This window comes from Acanthopagrus latus, chromosome 15, assembly GCF_904848185.1.
Source record: "Acanthopagrus latus isolate v.2019 chromosome 15, fAcaLat1.1, whole genome shotgun sequence".
Classification (NCBI taxonomy): Eukaryota; Metazoa; Chordata; class Actinopteri; order Spariformes; family Sparidae; genus Acanthopagrus; species Acanthopagrus latus.
In genome coordinates this window covers 5,034,202-5,060,373 of record NC_051053.1, presented here as the reverse complement: position 1 = coordinate 5,060,373, position 26,172 = coordinate 5,034,202, and the positions used below count along the sequence as shown (strand labels likewise).

Below are 26,172 nucleotides of genomic sequence, written 5' to 3'. Positions count from 1 at the left end.
GTAAACTGTCACCATTATGACATAACGCACTCCGCGTTGTTCGCATAAAACCTCTGTGCAGATGTGCGCTTGACAGAAAAGAGAAAGTGCCGCATATATTTGCAAGCGTTGCGCGTGTCACCTCTGTTGGGGCCCGTCAAGCCAGCTGCCCGTCCTTGTCCGCACACATCAAAACAGAACCGGGGAGTACATCATTGCTGTTGTCATCTGCAGCGACAGCAAGTAATCATCTTTAAGTGAGGAGCTATGAGGAGTTCCAGCCGCGACGTGATTAATCAGTTGCTCTCGCACACACACACACACACACACACACACACACACACACACACAGAACATGCATACATGCAGATGCAATCGTCGCCTTGTCGCCTGCACTGCTGCTTCAGTATAATTTCATGAACATAAAATAAATCCACCTCTCATGCAAATTGCAGCCACAACACATTCTGCGTGTCACCCCGACTGACTTGTCCTTGGGTCGGTACAGTGCTGCAGCGATCAAGCGCACGCTGTGTGGACGGTAGAGGAGAGCTGATTCAGTCTTCACATCATCTCATGTGAAGGCTGTTGCCAGCTCTCTCTGTAACGCGCCCTGACAACACTTTTTGTTTTTCATTTTCTGCTGAATTTCCGCCGTTGTTTACTTGAGCTCGACGGTGCAGCCTGTAGGGGTCAAATTGCTGACCCTCTGGGGAGGGTGTTTTCTCCTCCCTAACCAGCACAAACCGCCCTAACACCGCAGATCCATCACAGGGAATGCCTCCCCCCGACCTCAGCCCAAAGGCAGACCTCGCAACACTTCCTGTCAACTCCTCAAATCCCAAACCTGTTCAAACACAACAACAGTCCCACTAACAGGAACAGACAGATCACAGCAGAGACCAGAGCTGACGCTCGTCTTACGCTGAGCGCAAACAAACACGGTTCGACTTGGATGCAGCGCTTCCTCGGAGCTCTGCGCGCCTTGTCTGATGGATGTTTTGTTCTACAGTAAAAATCCTTTCATTTGGTGAAGTTGAGCACCACGCAGACGGATAAAGACAGAGAGAGGATGCCTCAGTCCTCCCCGGCGGCCCACTTTACACTCGACATCACACAGAGGCCTAATGCTGTGCAATACGGTCCACTGTTCCTCCGACGGCAGTGACCTTTCTTATAAACACACAGATTGGTTCGCCGCGCTGCCATCTTGCATAATTACACTGATTCTCTGTAGGCTTGAGAACGTGTACACACACTTGCCGTAATGCTTCATCCCGACTCCAGTTCCTCCTAATGGATCTTGTTAGCCGAGGTCAAAGTCCTCTCTGTCGAGGGTCACAATAAAGAAACACAACCTTCCCCGTGGAACGCGTCGGAGGGCTTGGTGTTGGCTGATAGGAGAACACACGCCGTAACAATCCGCTGCGGGTCCTCTTCCCGTTGCCTCTTCCTCACTCCGGGGTTGAAACATGCAAATTCTGTATGAAGGAGGCTGATTTATTTTCCCCAGTGGGAGGCGTGAGATCTAAATTTAAAATGATTATAAGAGCCTGGAGTTAGAAAATCATTTGCACTTCCATTTGTTAGCCTCTGAGCTGTTCTCAAATCAAGGGCAAGTCTCTGAATCATTAGGCTCAGATGACTGCCCTTTTTTTTCTTTTTTTTTTTTTTTTTAACAGCCGTTAACGAGAACACTTCCCAAATAACACTGTTGACCCCTGTATTGTGTAATGCAATTTGTGGACATAATCGTCTCAGGAACTGCAGGAATTTAAATCCTGCTCTGTTTAATGTTCCTCATTAGACAAATCTGTTCAAAATGGTCGAACAATTAACCAGGCGAACTCTTGATTTAAAACTCAAGCCCACACCTCTCCTGCTTGCGCTCCACGTCACACGTGCGGCTTAAGCTCGTCTTGATGAATTCGCATTTTCCCGCGCACTGGCTGGCAAAAGCGGGACTTTTCAGAGTATTATTGCATCAGGAGAAGATAAAGGTAATGAGACCTGTCTCTCAAGCAGAGAGAACCTAATCTCCTCGGTCTCTTCAGGCTCCTCTTAAGCCGCTGGAGTGGAGTGAAGTGGAAAAGAGAGGAGAGGGGAGAGCAAGAAAGAAACGGCGGGGAATTGAAGAGAAGACAAAGAAGATGACAGTGGAGGTAGAGGAGAGGATAAGGAGAACGGGAAGATGGAAAGAGGGATACATGGGTTATACCAGTTTACCTCCAGTCGTTCCTCGGGGCGTGAATTGCGGCCAGCCAACTGTGACTGTGTGTAATGGCGGTTTGATGAGATGTCAGTTAGGACAGGCGAGGACCAGTCCAAGGGGATCACAAAGGGAGGTAGCAGTGAAAGGCAAAATAGCCTTAATAACCTTTAAACTGTCGGAATACATCAAACGGGATCGATACAGTATCCGCACTGTGTTCTGACTTTGCATCTCTGTGAAATTTTAAGCCTAGCGAAAATATTATCCGGCCACGCTGTTGCGAAATACACACATCTGCTAGCTTGGCGTGTTGAGAGCCTGGGCTCATACTTAGTCATTCATATCTTATGCATGGACTGCAGTTTCTCAGATACTGTGGCCCATCATGCAACATCTCCCACTCATCTGTTGTTCTGTGGTTACACATTTTCTGGAGTGACTGAATCATTAAATAACAGCCTTGTTTTTCTTGTTGGCTGAATCCAAACTTAGATACAAATAAAACAGCCGGAGCATGAAACTACACCGACTTTGCCTTGGACTCGGTTTCGTAATACTCCTTTGCAATCTCTATTTTTCTATTGCTGCATCTACAGATTTAATTTACAGTAGGAAAAAAAAAAAAGAACATAAACAGATTTTCCCTAATCAGAACGTGTATATGCAAACATAGAAATAATTTCACCTCTTGGCTCTTGTGTTCCTGGGTTAATTTAAAAAAAACAAACCAAAACAAAACAATGAATGTATCTGCCATTCATGTCTGGATGTTGCTTTTTATAGCGTGGCGCTCATTGATCAGTGCAGGTTAGACGGCAGGGAGCCAATTAGGGCAATAGCTATCAACTTGGTTGTTGTCTGCTCTTGGAAAACAGCTAATCTGCAGAAAGTAAAGGGCCCCCGATTTCGTCTGTCTGTTGTATGCCAAGCTCTCCGTCCATCTGTATTTAGGCGCAAAGCTCATTAAAGTGATCTGAAGGCAATCCGGGATCAGGGCTCAGACAGGTGCCCGTTTGACAAGACTGCTGTAGCCGTCGCCGGCGTTCTCTGCGCTGCTGTATTTAGTCTTTAAATTAACTGAGGGCGTAGAAAGAAAAGGGAATGCTCTCAGTTCATTAATGAGGTCCAGACCCTATTAATAGTCTATATGAAACAATGAAAATAAAAATGAAACAAATACTAATTTCATTGCATTTTTTGCAACAACTTTAAAATTCAAGTTGTTTTACAAGTAATATACCAGGTAGCCCATCTAACATCATGAGTGAGTGTTTCATCAAGATCTAAACCTTCTTTTCATTTTATTACATATTGTATCTTATGAAATATTGGATACAAGATTTGATAAGAAGCCTTAAAGAAATGTTAACACAATTTGAATGTTCAGTTTCTGGTCATAAAGGTATTAGTGTAGTCCTTAATTTGACTTAACAGTCAGTTTGACTAATGAATAAAAAAAAAAAGAAAAAAAAAACAGCTTTAAGTGGGTTCATTTAGTCACTCTATCAGCTTTTAAAGAATTAGAATTTTCTCTTCAACATTAAAATGTAGCTTAGTGAATGCAATTGACTAAACGCTGGACATTTTTAAAGGGCTTCTGAAAGCGCTGTTAAAGTCTGGTCAAGATCAATGATGAACAGACGGTGACTATGATCAGCCAGGAAACAGGAGCAATTGGCCCACAGAGGGCGGGATGCAGCTAGTTAGCAATGCAGTTAAAGATACAGAAAGGATCGGCTTTCCAAATGTTTTTGGAGGACGGGAATTCATTTGCAAAGGACTTGCTGGTGATACTACTGTTACTACTAGCCAACGTGATTAAAATGTTTCGAGACACCGACCGGTATCAGAGTCAAGAATGAAATTTAGTTGCACAAGATTTAAGAATGTAAAATACCTATAGCAATATATACAATACACAGCGCCTCTCTTTTTATGCACTTTTATATAGAATACATTGCAGCATTGCTGGGTCGCCAGGTAGAAGGAAAGAAGAACGATGAGGAGGCAAAGTGAGTTTGATAGCTCAACCAAGCCCGGATTTATTATCTTGCAGTGTCAGTGGCAACCCAGGGTAAACCTGAGTATGGAGGTCGAGGTATCCGCAGTACAGGTTGGTTAACCCACTGGTTCTCTAAGCTTGTACTTCTTGTCAGCTTATTCTCAACCACTGCAAAACAACACACACAGCTATAACATTCACTCAAACCTAGCTTTGAAATATCTTATGAACATTAAAAAAAAAAAAGTATCATAATCAGCTGACTGCTGTGGTGCAATGTGGTTAAAATACATTAAGCATTAGAAAAATGACCTCGGTTTTTGGCTCTGTAGTGCAGCGTCCTGCTGCTGATGGAGCTCTGTTAGTGGAGATATGAGTTCTGCTGCTGGAGCCGCGGTTAGGAGGTCCAGACAGACTGCGAGCCCGGAGGAACCCTATTACCTCCTGATTCATAGGTGTGGTAAGCGATGCCGACACAAACGGAACCCCGGATGAAATAGAAATCAATCATTGCCTTTAACACACACATACTATATATATATATATATATATATATATATATACACACACACACACACACACACACACACACACACACACACACACATACAATTGTCCAGTGCCCTTGAATGAATGAAAGTCTTGTTTGTTAGAGCAATAATAGAAAATAGAGTCAACCTTCAGGGAATAGCTGAACAGATTGGGGGGGCGGAATTAGCTGGTTCAAAGCAGCAAGAATATCACAAGGACAGAAACGTCATTGTGAAGAACGCTGCAAAAAGAATTTAGTGCACGCTACGGCCACAAATGATGCCAAGAATTGTCAAACTGAAGTGTAGTACAGAGGGCTTTTGGTTTTAAATATGTGAAACACTGGATGTATATTTTTTGTTGGTGTCTAAATGCCTTCGGACCTTGTTTGGACATATTAAAGCGTGCTTCTCTTGAATTTTCCACATGTATATTCATCCGGTAAACACCCGTTCACATGCACAATGTTCCGTCATACAAAATGGTGGAAAATACCCTCAGGTGATTGTGCCACTGATGGCTATAGTACGATAAAAGCTCACGTCATTCAAGCATGTTCCTTTTTTTTTTTTTTTTCCTCCCCCCATTCCAGCTACTTTCTTATAAAATTGCATGTAACCCCTTCTGGGAAAACATCGCAGGTTATAGCCTGGGTCAAAACACATCTTGGTTACTCTCTGTGTGGGCCGTTACCATTATACGCGGAATCAAAGGCTTTCTGAAGATGATGTATGTAAACTGTGATTTCCGTCCTTGGTGCGATAAACGCCGCCTTTGAATTCTCCTCATGCCAGCAATCACGTTGAGGAGCATTTGTCTGGTTCATATTAAACGGTCCAATTTCGAAGCGTTTCCCTTCAAGTCGGACCGCATTTGCATAGAAAACAAGAATGTGAGCCTGCGTATGTCACCATAGTAACAAGCCAACTCCAGGCTGGTAAGAAGAAAATACTGTGTAAATTACACCTGTCAAGAATTAAATGACCAATTATTGCATTTAGAAGGGAATGTGATTTGTGTGTGTGTGTGGTATGTAATGACTTCCCATTAACTGTATTTATTACCCCACACAGTCGTTTGTTCAATTTGCAATACTCGAGCTACAGGTAATTGTGTTGTCCCTTATTTGTTTGTCTGAGGCCGTTTATCTTTCCAGTGCCCAGTTTCCGTAGTGATTGCAGTTTCAGTTATCTGTGCCTGGAGTCAGGAGCAGGAGGAGCAAAGATCAGCGGAAGAGGTGACAAGCTTGTTTTTTTTTTTGTCAGAGGCGGGAGAGCTTGATCGACGGCCGCTCGCCTCGTTCAGGGCGCATTGTTAGGCATCACGGATCGGACAGGACCGGAGGTGATCATCGGGTTCAAATTCTAGTGATGCGGCGCGGGCCATTTCTCTGCAAACTCTGTTTCCAGGGGGAACGGAGAGTGCAAAGGAAATTATGATATTGATTTTTTGAGGTGTGAAACTGCTGTGGTGCCATTTGTTGCTCAGCGCACATAGTAAACGAAAGGGAAATCTGCAGTTAGTGTGGTTTGGTTTGTTCTCCCGTCTGTTAAAGCTCCCAAAGCTTTCAGCTGCCGAACAACTGGGTCTATAGGGAACAGAGATACGGCTGAGCGTTAACTCATTGTCACTGCTCTTCGGCCGTTCTTTTTACACCAGAAAATGTTCAGATGAAAAAAAAAAAAACCCCCAAAAAACCCCTTTCATTTATTTTATTACGTATCGTACATCTTAAGCATGCCCTCATTTAAGCCAGTGGCCGTATATTATCTGCTGACACAAAGATGATAAAACTCAAAGGCGTTACGGATGACAAGTGCTGACCTTTCAGTCTCCCACAATTCACTGCTTCGTCTATTTTTATCCCAGACTACTGGGGCTTGAAATGTTGTATCAATGGAAGAGGTGCAGTACAGCATTATGAATCAACAGGGCAGTGCATTCAAGTTTTTTTTTTTTTTTCTCTGTCATTCTCCCCCAAAGTCCTAGAGAAGTAATGTCAATATGGATGTGTCTTTATTCTGTCCTGTCCTGTTTGAACAGAGGGACGTGAAAGAACCTATGTCTTAGACAGCATGTGCTGCCAGGCTTACATTAGGCCTTTTCACATCACTGTCTTATTGTCTCTCTTCGCTGTCCGAGGAGACGTCACTACTGGGGCAGAAACCTTACTCGCCATGCAGCCATTTTGAAGAATGAGTGCCTGTCCTGTTGTAGGTGTGTGTGTGTGTGTGTGTGTGTGTGTGTGCTCTCCAGTGAGGATGCAGGCAGATGGAAACCCTTTGGCTTGTCTTCCTGTTTGCCGACATTGTGGATGTCATCTATTTAGTTCAGTGTCCACAAATCATCCTATCGTACCCTGGCCTGCAGTGCTAAACAGGACCGGCGGAGTGGGGCAGCACAGGGCTAATGTGATTTTGGAGATGGACAACCTTTGCTGTGACACTGATAGCTTTGCTATCCTTTGGTCAGACCAATGATCAAACTGTGATGTCGCATTTGTCAGTTGTTGGGCCATCTGGATTTGACTGATCTTAATCTTGTCGTTTCCTTGTGTGCAATGCTGACTTTTTTTTTAATTTAAATGTTGTACAAATTAGTTTCATTTGTTTGTGGAGCATGGTATCCTATTTACGCAGCATCTGAAAGTACAACATTTCAGACATACATACTGCATGAAGAAAGGTAAACGGAGGAAGACAGAAACAACATTGAATAAAAATACAAACCTCCTTTTTTGGTCCATTTATTTAAAGATGGGTTTGTATACTTTTGTATCGTGTACAACTAACATACGTAATAAGACATGGCCATCGTCTTATAGAATTCAATTTCTATGCTGTTGCTACAGCTGATTCAGAATGATTGGAAAGTGCATTTATAAGCAATTGGATGTAGTTTATCAAAATATGAGCGTGTTGGTCGCAAAGGGTAAAAGGTCCTACATGTAAGCAATGATGACAAAATGTTATCTTGAACCAGAAATATCATTACTTACGAAACTAATAAATTAAAAATTGTCTTTATTATTGCTTTAAATTTATCCTGTTTATAATGAAAACACATTCTTTCTATTGAGTTGCATCGATGGTGGCAGGCCTCATGACCTTCGTCATTTACTGATCTAAGCTTATTACTACCTAATGTTTGATTAAATGTCATTGCTATGCTAAGACCACCTACATAAGGGTGGATGACGCATCTCCACATCCTCCTACAGTAAAACAAATGAAGCAGGTATATGAGTTATGTAGATTCAGGGAGGGGCCCATTCACTGGAAATGTCAGGGGCCCAGCAATTTCTCTGGGCGCTCCTGGTACCATGTGATGTAACATTTCTTAGTCCAGCTCAAAAGGTTACATTAGTTCCGTCCAACCAATACTAAAATTTGTGATTTCCTAAAAATGATTTTGCATCCCTAAATACAAACCTCAGCTCCTGATAGCTGTGTCCATGCTTACTGTAAAACTCAACCATTCACTGCAGTTTCTGGAAAAGAAATGTCGATTTTCTCTCGATGGCAAATGTGTTCTCTACCGTCTACCACATGTGCAGATTTGCTCTGCTTTGCCACCCAAGCCCATCGAAAATCACGTCAGCGCGGTGATCTGAAAATTGTGTTTATAGTGATGACACGTATGGGTGCCGTCCTGAGCAGATTGCTTCCTCTGCTGCACCTGTGTAATCCCTAAACAAACACATGGCAGCCAAGGTAAGCCATTCACCTCGGGATCAACAGGCTTTGGCCTGCAGAGTCTCGTCATAACGAATCAGAATGCTCCTCTGTGTTTTGCACTTTAATCTCTATGTGTTGCAGTAAAACACAAGTTCTGGGCGTTACAGTAACATCGTTTTGATCATGGTGGGGATTTCTCTCCAGCAGATACAACACTCAAGTCTCACGTCACATCCTATGGCCTGGTAGTAATTACCTTGCGCCGTTTGGCCCCCTTAAGTTCTATATGGTTCAGCAGGCATGACCCAGAAATAACATCTCTCCTCCACATGGTGTTGTCAGATTCAGCCTTTGCACCTGCGCATGTATGCGCACTCATTAGCATGTGAAGAGGCTCCCTCTTCTTCCTCCCTCTTCGCTTTTCACTGTGACCCAGTGTGGGCCTGTAACCCAGGGACACAGGGTAACTGTACCGGCATTAAAATAGCAAACGGGGAGAACAGAGCATGTTATGATATTCACTAGTTTCACGTCTCCCTGGGTTAGGGAGCTATAAATAGCCTCTCACACTGGAATAGAGTTTTCCCCAGCGATGCGGACCAAAGCCAGAGGAACAGCTGCGCTTAAGCCAAGTCCTGTTAGATCGGCGGAGTCACATGGGCGCGTTTCCGTCTCTCTCTCTCTCTCTCTCCTGTCTTTTCTTCCTGTCTTGCTCTCTGTGTCTCAGGTCCCCTAGCTCCCGCTTCCTGTTTCCCTAGCTCCTAATATGTCTGTCTGTCTGTCTGTTTATCTCGCTGTCTTGTACTATCTCTCTGTCACCGTCTCTCCCCCTCCCCCGTCCATCCGTGTCCTCGCTCAGTTTCCTGTCTCTCTTGATGTCTTGTAATTTCCGTCTCTCCGCCATTACTTCTGCCCCTTCCTCGCTCTATGGTTCTGTCATTCCCTCTTCTTTCCTCCCCCTGACTCTTTGTGTGAGTGGGTGTCCTCTTTTGTCTGCCGTAGCCTCTGTCTCTTTGTCCCTGTCCTGTATTCTCGCTGTCAGTCCCTCTCTTTGTCTTTTTTTCCCCTCCTGTGTCATGTTTTATCCGTCTCCTTCTCGCTCATTATTACCAGACCTCCCCTGTGTACTCTGTTAATTGGTACAATCCTAATATTATAACAGTGTTCATCTGTCTTGTTATAAAAAGGTTTCTTGAAGTAGGAAGATGAACTACATCCATTTTTTAAATAGAAATTTGACAGGCGTCACATGAAAACTTTTCATAGTAATGACTCTCTACCAGAAAGGTTATGTATGTATGGATGTATGGCAAAGGTAGAGCAGAATAAGAGCATATTGGCATTGCATTTAGAAGGTGAAAATAAAACAAGGCTGTAACCATTGACAATCAATAGGTGTTACACTCACAATATAACACAACAATCAGAAATGAGTCGAATCACTAGGAATTGATACATTTTCATCACTGATTAATAAAATGATAATTATATAAAATGTGACAAGAAAATTATATCAAATCTTAAAGTTACAATTATTAAAGCTGCTGTAGGCATTATTTTCATATTAAGTTAAGTGTTAAATATTTCTATATTCCAAAAGTTATCATTCTTACAGATTGTTTGCCCAGTATTCTCCTCCTCTCTTCACGCAGTAAATGAGCAAAGACATTTTCTGGTATGCCCGACCACTTTATCCAATCAGGACAGAGAACTCCATAAAGAGGCGGTCCTGTCTGCTCATGAACGTGCAAAGAACAGGATCCTCCAGTTCTGGTACCTACACAGACAAGAGTGGAAAAAAAAGGGACAGCTCTCAATGCCAGCGCTCCCGGTGATGAAGTGATGAAAAAAATGCTACTGTATCAGAAATACAATAAAAGAGCAACTCAGCACCTCAGGTGTATCTATTTACATCAACACATTCACTTTCTTAGAAAGTCAGAAAGAAGTCAGTCATGACTGGAACTGCGGTCTGATTTCATGCTGCCCGTGTCACAGGTAGTTTTTTCACACAGCAGCAGGACACAGTTAACCTTCCGGAGAGGCTGGGAAAGTCCAGTCCTTATCTGACAGCTCGCTGAAGTGGCTCCTTGTTTGTTTACCGCACTATTTAAAACCGATTCACTGACAAAAACAAAACGCTGAACATGGATGCTGTCTCGTTTGTAGACATTTTTGATGTGACAATTGCTGTCGGTGTTAATCTCAGTGACGAGCACATTGCTTTTCCTCACCACCTCCTGTTTTGCAGGCCAAACATTTTTTGGTACGTGAACTAGCAGCAATTGGAAATGTTTGGTTTGCATTAGCAGTAGCTGAGTACAGCTGTGGGAGAAAAGTCAACAGCGAAGCTGATATCGGTGAGATACAGTCGAGTACAATAACGCTGCCTTCTCTTGCGTAACGTCCGTCTTCTGTGTACCTGTCTGCCAGGTGTGCATTAGCACACTATCCTCTTTGATAAGATATTTATTTAGCACGCTTTGGTTCTTTTATTATATAATTTTACCTTTTTTGAGTGTGGTTATAAACACATTTACTCCTCCACATGACTCCTGCTGCTCCCTCTCCCCCTCTCTCTCCCTGCCTGTCTCTCTCTCTCTGTCCGTCTCGCTCTCAGTTTGACATCACAGGTGTGTATATATAGCCGGCAGATGGATTCTCCCATGACAGGCTGCTTCGGCGGCTCCCTCTCTCCCTCTGCTCTGGCCCACCGCTGGCCTCTCAAATGAACTAGAAGCAATTCCTTGTTTACATTGTCTCTTCTGATCTGCCCAACCATCAGTTTATGACTGCATCCATTATTCATGTGTTCCCCTCCGCCACACACATGCTCACACGCACGCACGGTGAAAACATCCCCGCTGCCGAATGTGTTTTTTAAAGCCCCCGCGTTCAGGTGGTGTACCAGCGAGGGTTGCTGTTTGACGCACAATATCTGACAACTAAAAAAATAAAATAAAAAAATAAGTAAATCAACATTTTGTCATATTTTTAAATCCATGTCTTACTTTGCCGCAGCTTCTTTTTTTTTTTTTTTTTTTTTTTAAGACTAATTCATGATGACATTGTTCGGTGTGGTGCAGCACCAGCAAACCTGTCAGTCAGTTAGCAGTGTTTACCACAAAGCCGCTGTGACAGGATTTTGGTCTAAGGGCATTTACGGGACGATGGAAAACAAATCTAGTGGAAACAGTGGCGAGAGCTCGAAACAGGTACTGCTACTGTGAGACGTGACTTACGTGACATTCAGTAGTTCTTGGTGGTGTGTCTGTGTGTGTGTCGAGTGTGAGGGATAGTGGGGCCCTCCGGCTAAGAAGTAACTGCTGAGCCCAGACTAGCACATGCTATGCCACCACAACATGCCTGACATGCTACCGAGCAGGCACACGGCCAATCGGAGTGAAATCTTAGACATCCCTGTGCACGGTGACCCGCATACGTGCACACTTTGCTGAGTATTTGCGACATGTGACATGCTGGCAATGTAGTCAAGAGACTACCGAGGAAGTGTGGCCGAGGGATTGAGGGTGGTTGAGAGTTTAAGAGATAGCAGAATCTTAAAAACTCAGCCTGCAGGTTCCCTTAGACGTGCGCATTCAAGTATTTGCAGCTTGCCATCTCCTCCAGGCTTCAACTTTGAAATGTTCCAAAATTTCGGCAGGTCAGCCCGCTTCCAGCTGTCACTTATAATAAGGCGCTGATTTAGTGTTAGTTTCACGGATGAAATCAACGCTTCGGATCGCACTCATGATGGGTACCGTAAAAACTTTGTGAGTCTCCGAACACTAAGCTATTTAATGAGTATATGAAGTACAAGTAAGTGAATTATCTGCTGCGGTACTGAGAGGCCCGACGGCAGGAGCAGATAATGATCTTATGACTAAGTCAGGCTTTTTTAAGGCCAGTTTATTGGCATTGTTATGGGGCTCGAATCAAATTAGGAAAATGGCAGCTGTGTCCATGCCATATCATTATGTCATGTAATCCAATTTGACCAGACAATCCTCTTGAAACGGACAGAGCACTCTCTCGGGCCCATCTGTAATATCGCTCCTCTTTAGCCGGTTTTGTTTTTGTGTTGCATGTGGGCATACAGAACACAACATCAGTCACCCCGGTGGTTGCTTGGCCTTTGGTTGTAGCTCAAAAACAAACTCGCTGTTAACGCAAATCTTTCTATTTATTCATTTGAGTCATCGTTTTTTTTTTTTTTTTTGGATGTTATGGGGTCATCTAAACAAACAAGAAAAAACAAGAAAAGTGACATGTACAGTACTGGAAAACAAATTTCACTCTGTTGACGCGGCACATAATCTGTTTTGATGGCTGCTTGTTAGCTGTCACTGTGAGGAGGGACGTCGTAAAGTGCTGCATGTGTACTCTCTGCGGTCGCACGAGCCTGACTCCTCGGAAAGGAGCGATGGGCCGCCGTCGAGAGGGTCAAAAGTTATTACAGTTCCAGGGATCCTCTGTGAACGCCGTTTGCTGGGCCTAGCGTTGGTTTTACAAGGCCGAGGGTGACGCACACAAAACTATACTCCGCCTCTTTGTACGTGTGTGCGAAATCCAAGGACTCTGTTCCCCGAAAGGCTGTAAAACACGGGGAATTCTATTCATTCCCCTTTTCTGCCAGAAGGATGGTGAAGGGCCCGCTTGTGTCGAATCACGAGTGAGTGAATGGCTGGAGAGGAACAGCTGCACGCGCTGACTGTGCCAAGCAAGGCATGTCAATGAACTGCCACGCAACTCTGCTCACTCAGTCGGACGCAAGACAGGATGTTCATACATACGTTCTATTGTTATCTAACACCCTCACACACACTCACACATGTTCTAACCCACATATTAAACATATAGCAGATGGATACCATCATGGCCTGTTGGCTGCAACTGCGGTTCTTTTATTCTTTTTGCACGCAGAGGTTGTAGCTTGTCATGAATGTGGACGTGCAGAAGCCTCAACCTCCCACCTAACGGGATAGTATTTTACAGTACGGGCTGATATGTGCAATCTGTTTTATTTGTTACTTGTCTGTTAAAGGTTAGCAACTGCTCACCTGTCGCTGGTTCGCTGTCTTGCTATCATGGACAAGAAAAGCAAGCATTTGAGTTTGAGTATAAATCGTGTCGCTGAAGGAGCAAACGTAGTCCAGGAAATGTAAAGCTAACGAGCTAGCATAGGTGTTAGCGTCTCCAAGAGACTAACATCAGCAGCAGCTTCTCCAAGAGGCTAACGTGATTTTCTGACAGGCTAAAATCATTAGTAGCTTCTCCAACATGTGTCCATTAGAATTAGTAGCATTTTAATCATAATAGTCCTAAGTCTGCGTGTTGTTCCCCATTTTCATTCAACAGTTACTGGGAGTAGTTTGAATTCAGCACAGTGTCTATACCATCCTGAATTAGGATTCCTAACTCAGGAAATTCTTCAGTTATGACCCATCCTGTAACAGCTAAATTCCTATCCTAAGATGAGTGGGATTTTTTATTTTCCTAAATGCAGTTTAGAAACATTTGTATGTAATGGCAAAAATCCTAAATGCAGTGCAAAGTTATTTATCTTTATCCTTAATGTGCTCCATTAATTCCACAAATCGATATTTTTTTTTTCTTCCAGGAGGCTCAGAAGGTGAACAACCCCGCCAACAACCAGGCAGCGGACAGACCAAAGACCGGCGATGAGAAGGACCAGGAGGCCCCGGCCAGCGAGGTGGGATGGATGACTTCGGTCAAAGACTGGGCCGGTGTCATGATCTCCGCTCAGACGCTCACCGGCAGAGTTCTGGTAGGTTTTCCCTTTTTCTAGTAGACATAAATATCCCATGCCCCAAATTCAGACTCAGATCCATTAGCACACTAGCATGGACACTAATCATTTTGCCCAGCCCACAATTTAGATAAGTGCAGCAGTATGGTATTTCCTCAGGCAGACAGGCTGCAACTGGTTTTCACACCCAAGTTGGCTTCCAGATTAATCCGCTGCATAATCCGCCGCTATGCACACTTCTACTCACCTGTTTTATACAGGTCCCACTGGAGACATACTGTAGGGCAATTAATTTGATCCCCTCAGATGCTGGTGGATACTCAGCCCTCACTGAATCTCAGTTGGCTATTTGGCTGGCACCGTCCAGCCTTCTTTCTGCTGCAATGGCCTATGTGCGGCACGCTGTAACTCACTCTGCTGTGCCTCTGCCAGCTCCAACCGATGAGTGTGTGTATTTGTGCGCGTGGGTGTGCATGCGCATGCTTGTGTGTATGTGAGGGGGAGATTTATTTGCCAAGTACGAGAGGTAGCATATGTGGTGTTTGTGCAGTAGGTAAGAGGCTGTCACTGTGGCTTTTCCCTTTGTATGAATTACAGTCGCCCCCCCCCTCCACCCGCTGGAGGGTCCCTCCCTCACTGTGCCCCCAGAATGTCTCCTGCGCTCGACAACCCAAATCCTGGTGTTTCTGCAGTGGTGCCGCTTCCGTCCTGTGCTGCTTCATTATTAAAACTGAAAACTGCTCTTCCATCAGCGGCGCTTCTCATGTGCTCCTCCTCTCAGCTTAGGAAGATGTCTGCTAGTTAGCAATAGTGAGCTATGATGACTGTAATGACCAACCCTTATTCGATTAGCTACTTCGAATAATTCATGGTGTCTTATTAGTACTTGGGCCCATTCAGATCAGAGCTGACATCTCCATGCTGGAAAAGATGCACTACAGTGAAATGACCCTGACTACAGTTGTTCTGTGTCTAGTTTTGTGATTTTCTCACATAGATAAGATATTGAGGGCCTCTGCCTCTGTCGCTCCTCAACAGCAGCTTTTTGAACAGTCTGCTAAGAAAGTTACGGTGTGGTCTGCGCCAGAAACCTTGTGCTCATGCCGTGTGTCTACTCATTGCGTAAGTGCATCCGTCACCTTCATAGATAGGAAATTAAAAACCCTCTTTTTATCTATTCTTAGCTCTGCCTTGTCTAGCCTTCCTTTTGCATCCTAACTTGCATCAGAATATTAGCACTGGTGTGCCTGTCTTGCTCAGACACCCCTTTTGCATTCTGTGGACCAAATGAGGCAGCAGTGGGAAACTGGAGCGAGATGGATCTCAACCTAAAATACAAACGCCGTCATTGTTAATGTTTGCCGGAATGTGACAGTTTCTTCACGCCTGGCGAGAGTTAGCTGGGAGTTGAGAAGGATTCTGGGCCTTTTCATGGCGAAGAAAGATGAAGAATCCTGAAGGGAGCTGTCAATTTACTAAATGAGCCTCTCTTTCATCACTTCCCCACTCACACAGCTCCGCTGGCATGGACACAGCTCCCTCTCGCTTTCATCTTCTGCTCTGACTGAGCGCTTCCAATCTGCCCTGTATGTATGTATGCATGTGTGTGTGTGTGTGTGTGAGACAGAGCGAGAAAGAGAATGGGAGAGAAAGAGCAAAGAAAGCTAGAGACGGACACACCAACGGAGAGACAGACAGGCAGATGGAGAGTGAAGCAGTGCGAGGTTGTGTGAGTCGGTGAGAAATAAAGCACCGGTTGCTTTAAAGGGGTTTCTAGGCGTAGAGATATCCCGGTGTATCACCTACTGTGATTTGTGCTACTTCTGGTGGGGCTGATAATTCAGCCCAGCAGGCTGTGTTTGCTTACGCGCTCAGTCTAATGATATGCAGCACAATATGTACTGATGAGGCACGCTCTGTGAAGGTGAATGAGTATCTGCCCATGTGGGTGGAATGTGTTCATTTGTGGATTCATGTAAACTAGCATTTATTTTCCCCCCACGTATAGAGTACATGCATGATGGCTTTTGTATCTTACGTGCATGTACGTGTGTGTGTGCGTGCGCGCGCGCGTGTGTGTGTGGGTGGATGATTTTGTGGGACTCTTGCTCTCCCATCAGCGCTTCACTGCAGATCAAAATTGCGGTGAGTATCCGTGTACACGGAACCTGGCTGGTAACCATAGCAACTGCTGTGTAGTGGCGCTCAGTCATCTGACATTAGGGGGGTGTCTGCTTGGGCAGAGCCAAGCAGAAATAACACACGTGCACACACACACACACACGAAAACAAAAAAAACCACACACAGGTGGGATTAAAGCTTGATGCGGGCTCTGTTCTATCCAGGTGGAAGAGCCAAAGCCGAAGCAGATTGAGACAGATAGCCTCTGGTAGGCAGCCCTCCATCCCCGTTCATTTGTTTGCCTTGATGACTTCACTGCAAGTGAAAGATCAAGTATACCCCCAGGCTTATTGAATTACCAGACAATTCTAAATCCACCCGTGGCAGGGCAGCTTGGCCCAGGAGTCCCCCATATTGTTTCCCCATGCTGGGCCGAATTACCAGCAGGCGAACAACGGGGCCTGTTTTGTTACTGGTGCCTAATGTGACTTTGCCAAACTACTTTACTTTGATGAGGAAGGAATCAAATAAACCCATATCCCACCCACAACCATCAGGACCAGACCACATGTGATGCATGAGAATCGTTCTAGTCGTTAGTGGCCCTGTTTTAAAGAAGCACCATTGCTGAACCATAGACGGCGGTCATTTTCCTCATTGACACTCAGCTTGGATAATGCTTCACTGTTTTTGTTTTAAATTTACCACTTGCCAATTGATTAGCAACTGAAAAGACGATGGATAAGAAAACTTTGGAGGGAGATTCAGCCATCTTTCAAAGTTAAGCAACACATTAATCTAACCCTTTACCTTCCACGAGTAAACAGCTAATGTTAGCATTCAGCAGTTTCTTAGCTAACATCACAGTTTAGATGCACTTTACATGACAGGATGGAAACGGCTTAAATTGATTCTAAAATATCTGAAACTGCACTGGACCACATACTTAAAGATGAGACTACATACATAGATGATCCATAAGCATTCACCCATTCCTAGTTACCCTAACTGTTTCTTCTTCTAGGGTTCTAGTGATATTTGAGAGTTAACATGCTAATGTTAGCTGTAGCTATCGGGTCATTAAATATGTTGTTTATATTATGTATACATAATATATATATACATAACATTATATTATACATTATATTGTTTTCCCCCATGTCTCTGTGGATTTTCACTGTCCATTGTTATTTTAGTTGCCGGTCAATGATATAATAGCAATTTGTCAGATTTTCCATGTTTATGGGACATTGAGCTTCCCGCCAGCGTGATGATGGAGGAAAATGGTTTATAGGTAGTGGGAGCAGGAAGCTATTACTGCGCAGACCATGGTATAACAGTAAAATAAGAGCAGCAGGTCTATTGTGTGTGTGCTCGGAGAATTTATGTGTACATCTTTGTGCCTTATGTTGCTTCAAAAGACAAAGGTGCTGATAATATGTTGTGTCCTCATACTATGTCAAAGTGCCCTGTCTTTGTGTAACCTACATGCATGAGCCCCCCTCTCTCTCTCTCTCACACACACACACACACACACGCACAGCCATATATCCAATTTCGATTAGGCTCCGTGTCACCTTATGTGCCTCATAAAATACCGCGGGACATGATTGATGCTAGCATGAGCCGGTGTTGCTCTTCAGTGTGGGTCCCTAGCTTTTTGTATCACCCATCACCTTTACAATATCCGCTCATCAAGTATTTATCACCTCATTCACATATGATCTGCCTCCGGGGTCATTTCCAGTTGACACTAAGCTCAGGGAGCAAAGGGAAAAACATGAGGGGCAATGAACTTGAACATAATCGAACATGATCCTCTGCTGGTAATGTAGTTGGCGCAGACAAAGGAGAAGAATAAAATAACAAATATTCTTACAATAATCCGTTTTAAAATGGGTTTAAAAGAGCTGTTTGGAAAGTGATTGATAGGTGAAAAAGCCATTCTGTGGGGGGCTCGCGCGGAGCAGGAAGCAACTGAGCGACTAAGTGCCAGATGCAGCTTCAGGAGGAAGTGTTTCTGAGCCCCTCGAGACAGCTGTTCACACAAAGGTGCTGCATGTGGAACGTAGGTGAAAGGCAAAGCACCTCTGCTCCGAAAGTGGATGGCTCATCGGTCTCTCGACAAGCGTATCACCCCAGTTGCTTTGTCGAAAGACCTCATTAAGCACTCAAGGGCACAGTATCCAAGGAAATGAGGAGTCGGACAGCTGGAAGCATGAGCGGGCCGAATTCCCGCGCTGCGTTACCACAGCGTCTCTCGTCTAATTGAATCCCGCGTTGCTGCTACAGTGACAGCGCACGTAATCCCGTAATGTCCAACAAAAACAGCGAGGATTATAACCTATGAACGCAGATATTCGCCCTATCACTCTGCGCTGTAGATATGCACGGCATGGTTGGTCCAGAAATAGGTCAGCCCTGCCATCTTTCTTAATGGGATCTTGGGTGGCAACCAGGGACCATCTGTTCTCATGGCCTGCTACCTAAACCCTATGGTCATCCCTCTCTGCCTTCCCGTCCGCCCACACACTGCATGGCACTCCGCATACTGACCCCTGTCATCTGCAGATACAACACATGTGGCTCTCTCCGAGGTAGACTGACAACGCATGAATTCCAACCGCAACCGTAATAAACCCCGACACGCTTCATTTTGTAAGACGCGATTTTCAAGCATAGCCTCTGACTGGAAGCCCGCTTTTCTCCTTCACCTGTGATTACCCCTCTCTTATCATATTTCCCCCATTCGCGAGCTTATGTGTGAGAACAGTTGCTTACAGTGTGTGTGTGTGTGTGTGTGTGTGTGTGTGTGTGTGTGTGTGTCTTGGCAGGAAATGAGGTGAGATTGTGCAAAGTGTGTGAGGACACTGTGGGTACGTTCCACTGTGTTTCCATGTGTCCCGAAACATCCTGTTGTGCAGAAAATAAGTGTGAATGTGTTCTCTCGCACTCCCCGTGATTGCCTCGCTGCCTGCCCGGAGAACAGCTGTCATTCACAGTGTTCTACTTTCCACATTAGTGCAGTGTGTGTTTACCCCTATGTATGAGTACATTTCTGTCCTGGCAGTCCTTTGGGCTTGTTTTTGTGTGCATGCATGAATGTGTAAATGCAAGTCCTTGCGTGCGTCTGTTTGGGCTGGCAAATGATGCTTTCCTGTTGAGTGTGTGGAACTAATTCATTGCTTGTCAGTAAACTCCTCGGCTCCCATACAGCTGTCAGCACAGCGCCTTCTCTTGCATCACGTTCCTCCATGACAATAGCCTCCCCCCTTTTGCACAAAAGTAATGGGCAACATATGTCTCTTCCTATGCATTCAGCAGGACAAGGTACCTTGCTACATCGTTTTGGGTGATTGCAAGAATGATGGTTTTACTACATGATGTGTGATCCATCCACAGGGATTATATTGTGATAATGATTTCAGCCCAGTCTCAGTTTAAGGTGGACTTGCATGGGAGCCTGTGGGTGGATGTGTTTGTTGCACAGATTCAGTAACACATACTGTTTATTATCATTATTATTATCATTATTATTGTTATTTTTATCTAACAATGTATTCCAGATACAGACCACATTCACCTGGCAGCTGATGAAATGATAAATTATGAGAATCTGTAGGGACATCGGGCCATGTTTCAAGGTGCGACAGCATATTTGGTAACCCATTAGCTAACGTTGTCATTCAACCACTTTCTCCCTAATGTTACCGGTTAATTACATCCAGTGTGTTCACTTCTCCTGTGATGTGTGTTGATATTTTATACTTAGCTTAAACCTTTCCTGTTGAATTGTGTAACACTGTCAAACAGTAATGTTAGCTAGGACGTAACGGGGTATCAAATAAGCTCTTTCACCTTGAAAATTGGATTGATGTTTCTCCAGATTCTCACCAAATATAGTCTTTTCAGTCGCTGATCAATCAGTAGGTGGCTAAACTATAACAATTTACAGATTTTCTACATTTATACAACTTGCAATCGGGAACACAGCAGAACTGCAGTCGAACTTCCCACCCTGAGCAAGATGTCCGAGGAAAATTGCCATTGTGCGAATTTGGACTATGGTCAAAGTGACATGAAAAATATTCAAAATGAGGGTCAAAACAATAAACTGTGGTTCATGCAATAATGAGACCAAACTCTGCGCTATCAACCTTGCATCTCAGCAGTTTGTCATCATTGAGATTCGGTTTTGTCAGTATAAACCCAAAATCAAGATCTTCCCCTAACTTTAACCATAGTGAATCCTATAAACGGAATTTCGCAACTGCTTCAACAACCAAACCTTAACCAAGGTGATTTTGTCGCCTAAAGTCAAGGACTGATTGGATATAGTCTCTGGAGTCTGGTGTAACAGTTTTGGACTTTGTGTGCCCGCCATCGCCCCAACCATGTCCCTACAACTCCAGTGTGACTCCTATAAGTAGTGCTTTTTCAGTCAAGAAACATGTCGCAAGCACAAGAGATGGTCATACTGAGAGTCACAGAAACAATGATGAGGTTGTGCCTATGTACACAGAGCCTGTAAGGATATTCTATGTAAGACTGCTGTGTCCATGTATAATGCAAAAAACATCAGTATCCAAATCTGTATGCAGCCCCATGTAGGATTACATCATATGATCAAATTGTCACATTATGATTGTAATTAACTCAATGTATAATACAGAATTTTCACCCAGTCCTACCATGAACATATGAAAAACTCTATGCACATACATGCCCCTGTCGTGTCTGTCACAAGTAGCTGTTTAAGAAAGCGACCGCCATGTTGACGCGAGAAATAAACAGTCAACAGCCGCAGAGGCTATCTCTGCAGGACTCGTCACACACGCTTCACAAACCAATTTTCTCTGTAAATTAATAGCAGTGGACACGGACAAATGTATCAATTTTTCACTACTCTGTTCAGCATTCGGTGACATGACACTTCGCTCCCGCAGTGTGCTCCTCCATAATGAAACTCGATTTCCGAGCCAGTTTGCTCCTATTCCCTTAACTCAAACTCAGTGCCCTCTGGCACCTCCCGGATGTCTCCTTGCCGCCCATCCATTTCTCCTCAGTTGTTGAGTTTAGCTAGACGCGCAGCTTATTCATTTTGTCGTTTGCCATAATTTCTCAGTTCAGTCGATGGCAATCCAATTGGCATTGACTTAAATCCTCTGACCGGTGATGAATGGCTGTTTATGCTGAAGGGACGGCGGGGGACAAGCACTGCAGCAGAGAGAGTGAGATGGAGGGAGCAGAAGGCGAGAGATGGGTGTGGTGCCAGCCAAAGTGCCTTAACACATGTATATTAATCACCAACAACTATAGGCTCTTTGAGGATAAAGCATGAGATAAAATGTTTGGTAGAGAGCATAAATATGAAGTAAATATAAACTATCTGATCAGGATGATGGGGTACGTGATGGGTGTGGCCCTCCATATAAACATTTCTTGGCGGTGGTTTAGTCCATATGGTGCGTCAGCCATAAAATGCTGGTCTGTCGGTTGAGCAGCGGTCCACCACTTGGATACAAACGGAAATGTCTAAACAACTACAGAATGTACTCATATTTTATACAAACATTCCTGGTTTCTAGAAGATGGATCGTGTAACTTCTCCGACATCTCCTCTTGTCTCTTTTTCCCCCCTCAATGCTTTGGTTTATGACCAGATATATGCAAAATAGTTGCATTCCCATCAGCCTCTGCTGTAATTTGGGCTTAGTGCTACTTAGCAAAGGTTACCATGCTAACATGATACTTGCTAAACATCAGCATGATAGCATTTGAGCAGGCTGAATTTGGCATCCTCAAAGTGTGCCCGAGTACAGCGTAACAGCGTATCTCGTCATAAATTCACTTTAGTTCAAGTTTTTAAAATTTTTTTATTTTTTATTTCATTGTTTTAGCTTGATTCTGAAAAGTCCAAAGTAGAGAATCGCTTTTGTGTTCAAAGGTGCAGTACCTAAGATTTGGCCACCAGGGGAGCATATCACCAGGGTTTTAACTGCTTCTAATTGCAGCTGCTGTCAACCAGTTCGCCATGCAGCCGAGTAGCCTGCACTGGGAGCTGGGAGTGGTATTATGAAAAACGGTGGGCTGAGGCTAGCTGGTTAGCATGCTAACTTCAGTAAATAGCTCGGCAACACAATATGTCGATGTCTTTAAAATAACGTTAAACTCGTACTTTTTTGCATTATTTTAGTTAATTCTTAATGTTTTAAACTTAATTTATTACATGTCACATTTTAAAACAGCAAAGCACAAGTACACCGAGAGGTGAAAATGATGTTATTTTCATAATAAAGTTACTTATTAGTTATTTTTTGTATCTTAGTTAGTAGTTATATTATGAATTAGAACATGCGGTTGTATTTCAGTTGTGTGTAATATTTTATGGAATCAAATGATAAATGTTTGTTTTTAAATGTTTATTGGGTTCAGGGTTTGCTTTAGTAACATCTACATCACTGGATTCAGTTTCCATTTGGAATATGTTTTCATATCACGGCCAACAGGTCAGCAGTGTGAGGGCAGCCCCTTGTTTGGGTTTTCTGGGCTGCCGCCACATAAGAAACACAAGTCGTGCACGGAGCAGTGGAGTGTAGCAAGAGGAGGAGGAGGAGGAGGAGTTTGGGATGAGAGGGAGCGCAGGATGTCATAAGAGGAAGAAAAAAAGCAACAGGGTGTCCTACCATCATCGTTTCAGCTGGTATAAATTCATGCGCTGCTTTCTTACTTAGCAAGCCAACATAGCGCTGCACATCCGAGCATGAATATGTAAGTATAAGCACGGCGCTTCAGGATAGTATTATCCAGAAAACATTCCATTTGAAATTCTGTCACGTAAGAGTAGGAGATGAGTGCAGGGTGTGAGAAAAACCACAGCTAGAGTTACTTAGCAGTAGGATAAACCAGAGAAGAAAGATTCAATAAATTGGATTTGCACGATACGCAACGGCTAAAAATAGTAGTTTTGTATCAGCTAAAGGATAACATTACTCACACTGTAGCTTGCTTGTGGTTGAACCTCTTACTCTGCTCCTTAAAATTGATCACTATTACACTGCTTCTAAATTTGCGGCACACTAGAGAAAGTTTTACAACTCTGAAATGGTTGATCTCACTTTGTCCCCAAGAATGATTCTCCTTTCAGCTCCCCTAAAGGCCCGTAATAAGTCTGAGCTGTCCAGCCGGATGACTCATCATTGCTTGTTCTTTTCTCTCCCCAATCTATTAACCTGTGCATTTGCCACCTGAGCCACTACTGCTAACGTGCCAGTGACCTACACCTGTCTCCTCTCGGCGCAAACCGGCGTCCCCTTTGTCTGTCCCGGCTTCCTCGAGCTCCCCCCCGGAAAAGGTCAAGAGAGCAGATGCAGGAGTGATGTTTCACTTAGCCGGCTCCTTATTGGATCAAAGTCACCTGTGACTTATAAGGCAATATGTCTGAGACACTGCGGCGACAGCACATGTTCATTTGTTTCCTTTAGTCTGGCCACGGGGAAAAGACTCCCGCCCCCTTGGAGCGCGTCGCAAAGGAAATCCAAAATCACTTAGCTGATTACAACGAGTTCACCGTTGCTTTTGAACAAGTCGTCCGTGCTATTAGATAATTAAAATATAGCCCCTCTTTGAGTCTTGGCAAGTGACTGGCATAATAATATTCTGTTTGCTTTTCACAATGTGATTATTTATGCGCCGCCGAAACCTCAGGCCGAGGAGTGACAAGGTGGCCGGAAATGAGATTACGGTTAGAGTCACGGGCGCATTAGACTGCCGACTAGCAACAGAGAGATCGACTGACTGACTGACAGACAGACAGACGGTCAGACAGACAGAGGTGCATAGCCACAAAGCAAACAGTCGTCAGGCGAATAGACAAGCGGACAGACGGGTACGAAATTGCGTTCAGACGCAAGAGAGAGACCTAAGCAGCCCGTCAGAGTGGATGCAGACGTACATCTGGAGCCCCCCTGTCACCTCCGAGGGCAGCGCTCTCCCCGTCTCGTCTTTGTCATGGCCGCCTGCTACGGCGCTGAGTGACTCAGTGCCTCTGGGATGACGCACACCTAATGGATCAGAACTTGCAGCATCACATTGATCCAACCGCGTCTCACACCGCTGTCACAGCCACGCACATGTCTTCAAAGCTCGGCAAAAACAGGATTATGGACAAGATTAGCAAAGAATGAACATTTCTTTTGGATTTATTGCAGCTGATTAGATAAAAAAAATAGTGTTTTCCTTTCATTATTTCCACTGATGCAGAAGTGCAATAAGCAGAGGATAACCTCCGTTTTATGCCTTATTTCTAGCTATCCTTTGCTGGCTTCTAGTGCACGATTTTTCAGCACTGTGTCTCACTACCCCTGCCTACTCATCTGTCATTCATTAATTCATGTATAATTCATACTTGAAGGCTAAAGGAGCAGTTCTGACATGTCCCAAAAGACCTCTTTTTTTTTATCATCCCTGACTCGCACGAAGGAAAGACAAATTGTGATTTCAGTCGGAGTCTCCTTAGTGCAAGCAAAGATAAATCAGCATCTGCTCCTAAATGATGGCGAACTGACCCGGAGGCTCCTGGAGGAGGAAAATGAATCCCTCCCAGCTCCCTACTGTGGGTGTTGGCCCTCTTACTCACTGTCTGCTCAGCGCTCCCCGAGCATTAAGAGAATTTCCCAGAGGGGCATGATGAAGTATCAAATTATTAACATTCAACATTTTCGTGGTGCGAGGCTTTGCATGCCGCATGTCAGTTGCTTTGTGGAGCGGGGAACGGCCTCCTCTTCGCAGTCTGTCTCACCATCTATACATCAGCAGCAGGTCTGAGTCACACGGAGGGAGATGGTGTGGGAGTGAAAGGATCATTGGAGATGGGGCTGACTGCATCCCTACCTCTGCTTTATAGGGTGGACAGGTTATTATTGCGGCAGAATCACCGGCGGAAGATAGATGATATGGTTCAACTGCTCCTAAAAACGAGCTGAGAGGCAACACAAAAGCAACTGTCACATAATGTTTTATATTGATGGGAAACACCTCCCTACTGCGCCGCGCAGAGCCTCCGAAGGTGAATGATGGAGTGCCAGCTCTCAGTGTGTAGGCATGGCAGTATTTTATGCTTCATATTTCAATCTTTTTTTGACCGTCCTTTGACTCCCGTGACGGCATCGGACCGGGTCGCGGATGAGCTCTCGTATGCTGTTGTCACTCGGGTCATGTTTGCGCTTCTAATTGCTTATCAGAAGAGTCAGCACCGTGGGGACCATCTGCTAAGCCAGGTTTCAGATCCGTTTACCCCCGCTGGGATTCTGTTTCCTGGGATGGGACAGCCGCACGGTGTCCCTAAAAAGACACATCACCTCCACTAGCTCGCCGCTCGCTGCTCAGAGTTTCCATGAGATCATTTGGGGACGATTGCAGGTGATGTAAGAGGCACAGGAAGGAGGGGAGGGAGAAGGATTATTGTGTGAGTGGGCAGGTGAAAATGAAATATGGGAGGGGGGGAAAGGTAATGAAAACAAATTCTTGCAAGATGGAAATTCATGTTGGGATTGATCTAGATATAGATATTTACAGGCTGAAATGCACAATATCAACTCCTCTTTCAGTTTTATTATACCTAATTTAGTTCAATCATCCTTGGGTTGCTTTTTTTTCTGCGTACCACATTTTTTTTTTTTTTTTTTTAGATGTGCATTTAGGCTTTGCCAGGCAAATATTCTTACAAAGTCTAGTCTTGCTTGGGTGTAAATCAAAGAAGCAGAGACATTTTTTGGCTTTGTTACTGTAGCTGTCTCACATAAGGAGCCATGGCAAGGTGCTAATTAAATGGTTTGTAGGTCTGCCTCTGCCTCCGGCCTCTAAATTGCATCAGCGTTG

At 44.3% G+C, this 26,172-nt stretch overlaps 1 protein-coding gene across 23 annotated transcripts in view; it reads left to right on the top strand.

Annotated features, from left to right (window-relative positions):
• kcnma1a (potassium large conductance calcium-activated channel, subfamily M, alpha member 1a) overlaps positions 1-26,172 on the top strand; it is a 152,520-nt gene that overhangs the window by 26,320 nt on the left and 100,028 nt on the right. For all 23 annotated transcript variants that reach the window (XM_037122883.1, XM_037122881.1, XM_037122882.1 and 20 more), the window contains exon 2: positions 14,022-14,189. In XM_037122883.1, the coding sequence (XP_036978778.1) occupies positions 14,022-14,189 (168 nt within the window). The remainder of the gene's footprint in view (positions 1-14,021; positions 14,190-26,172) is intronic.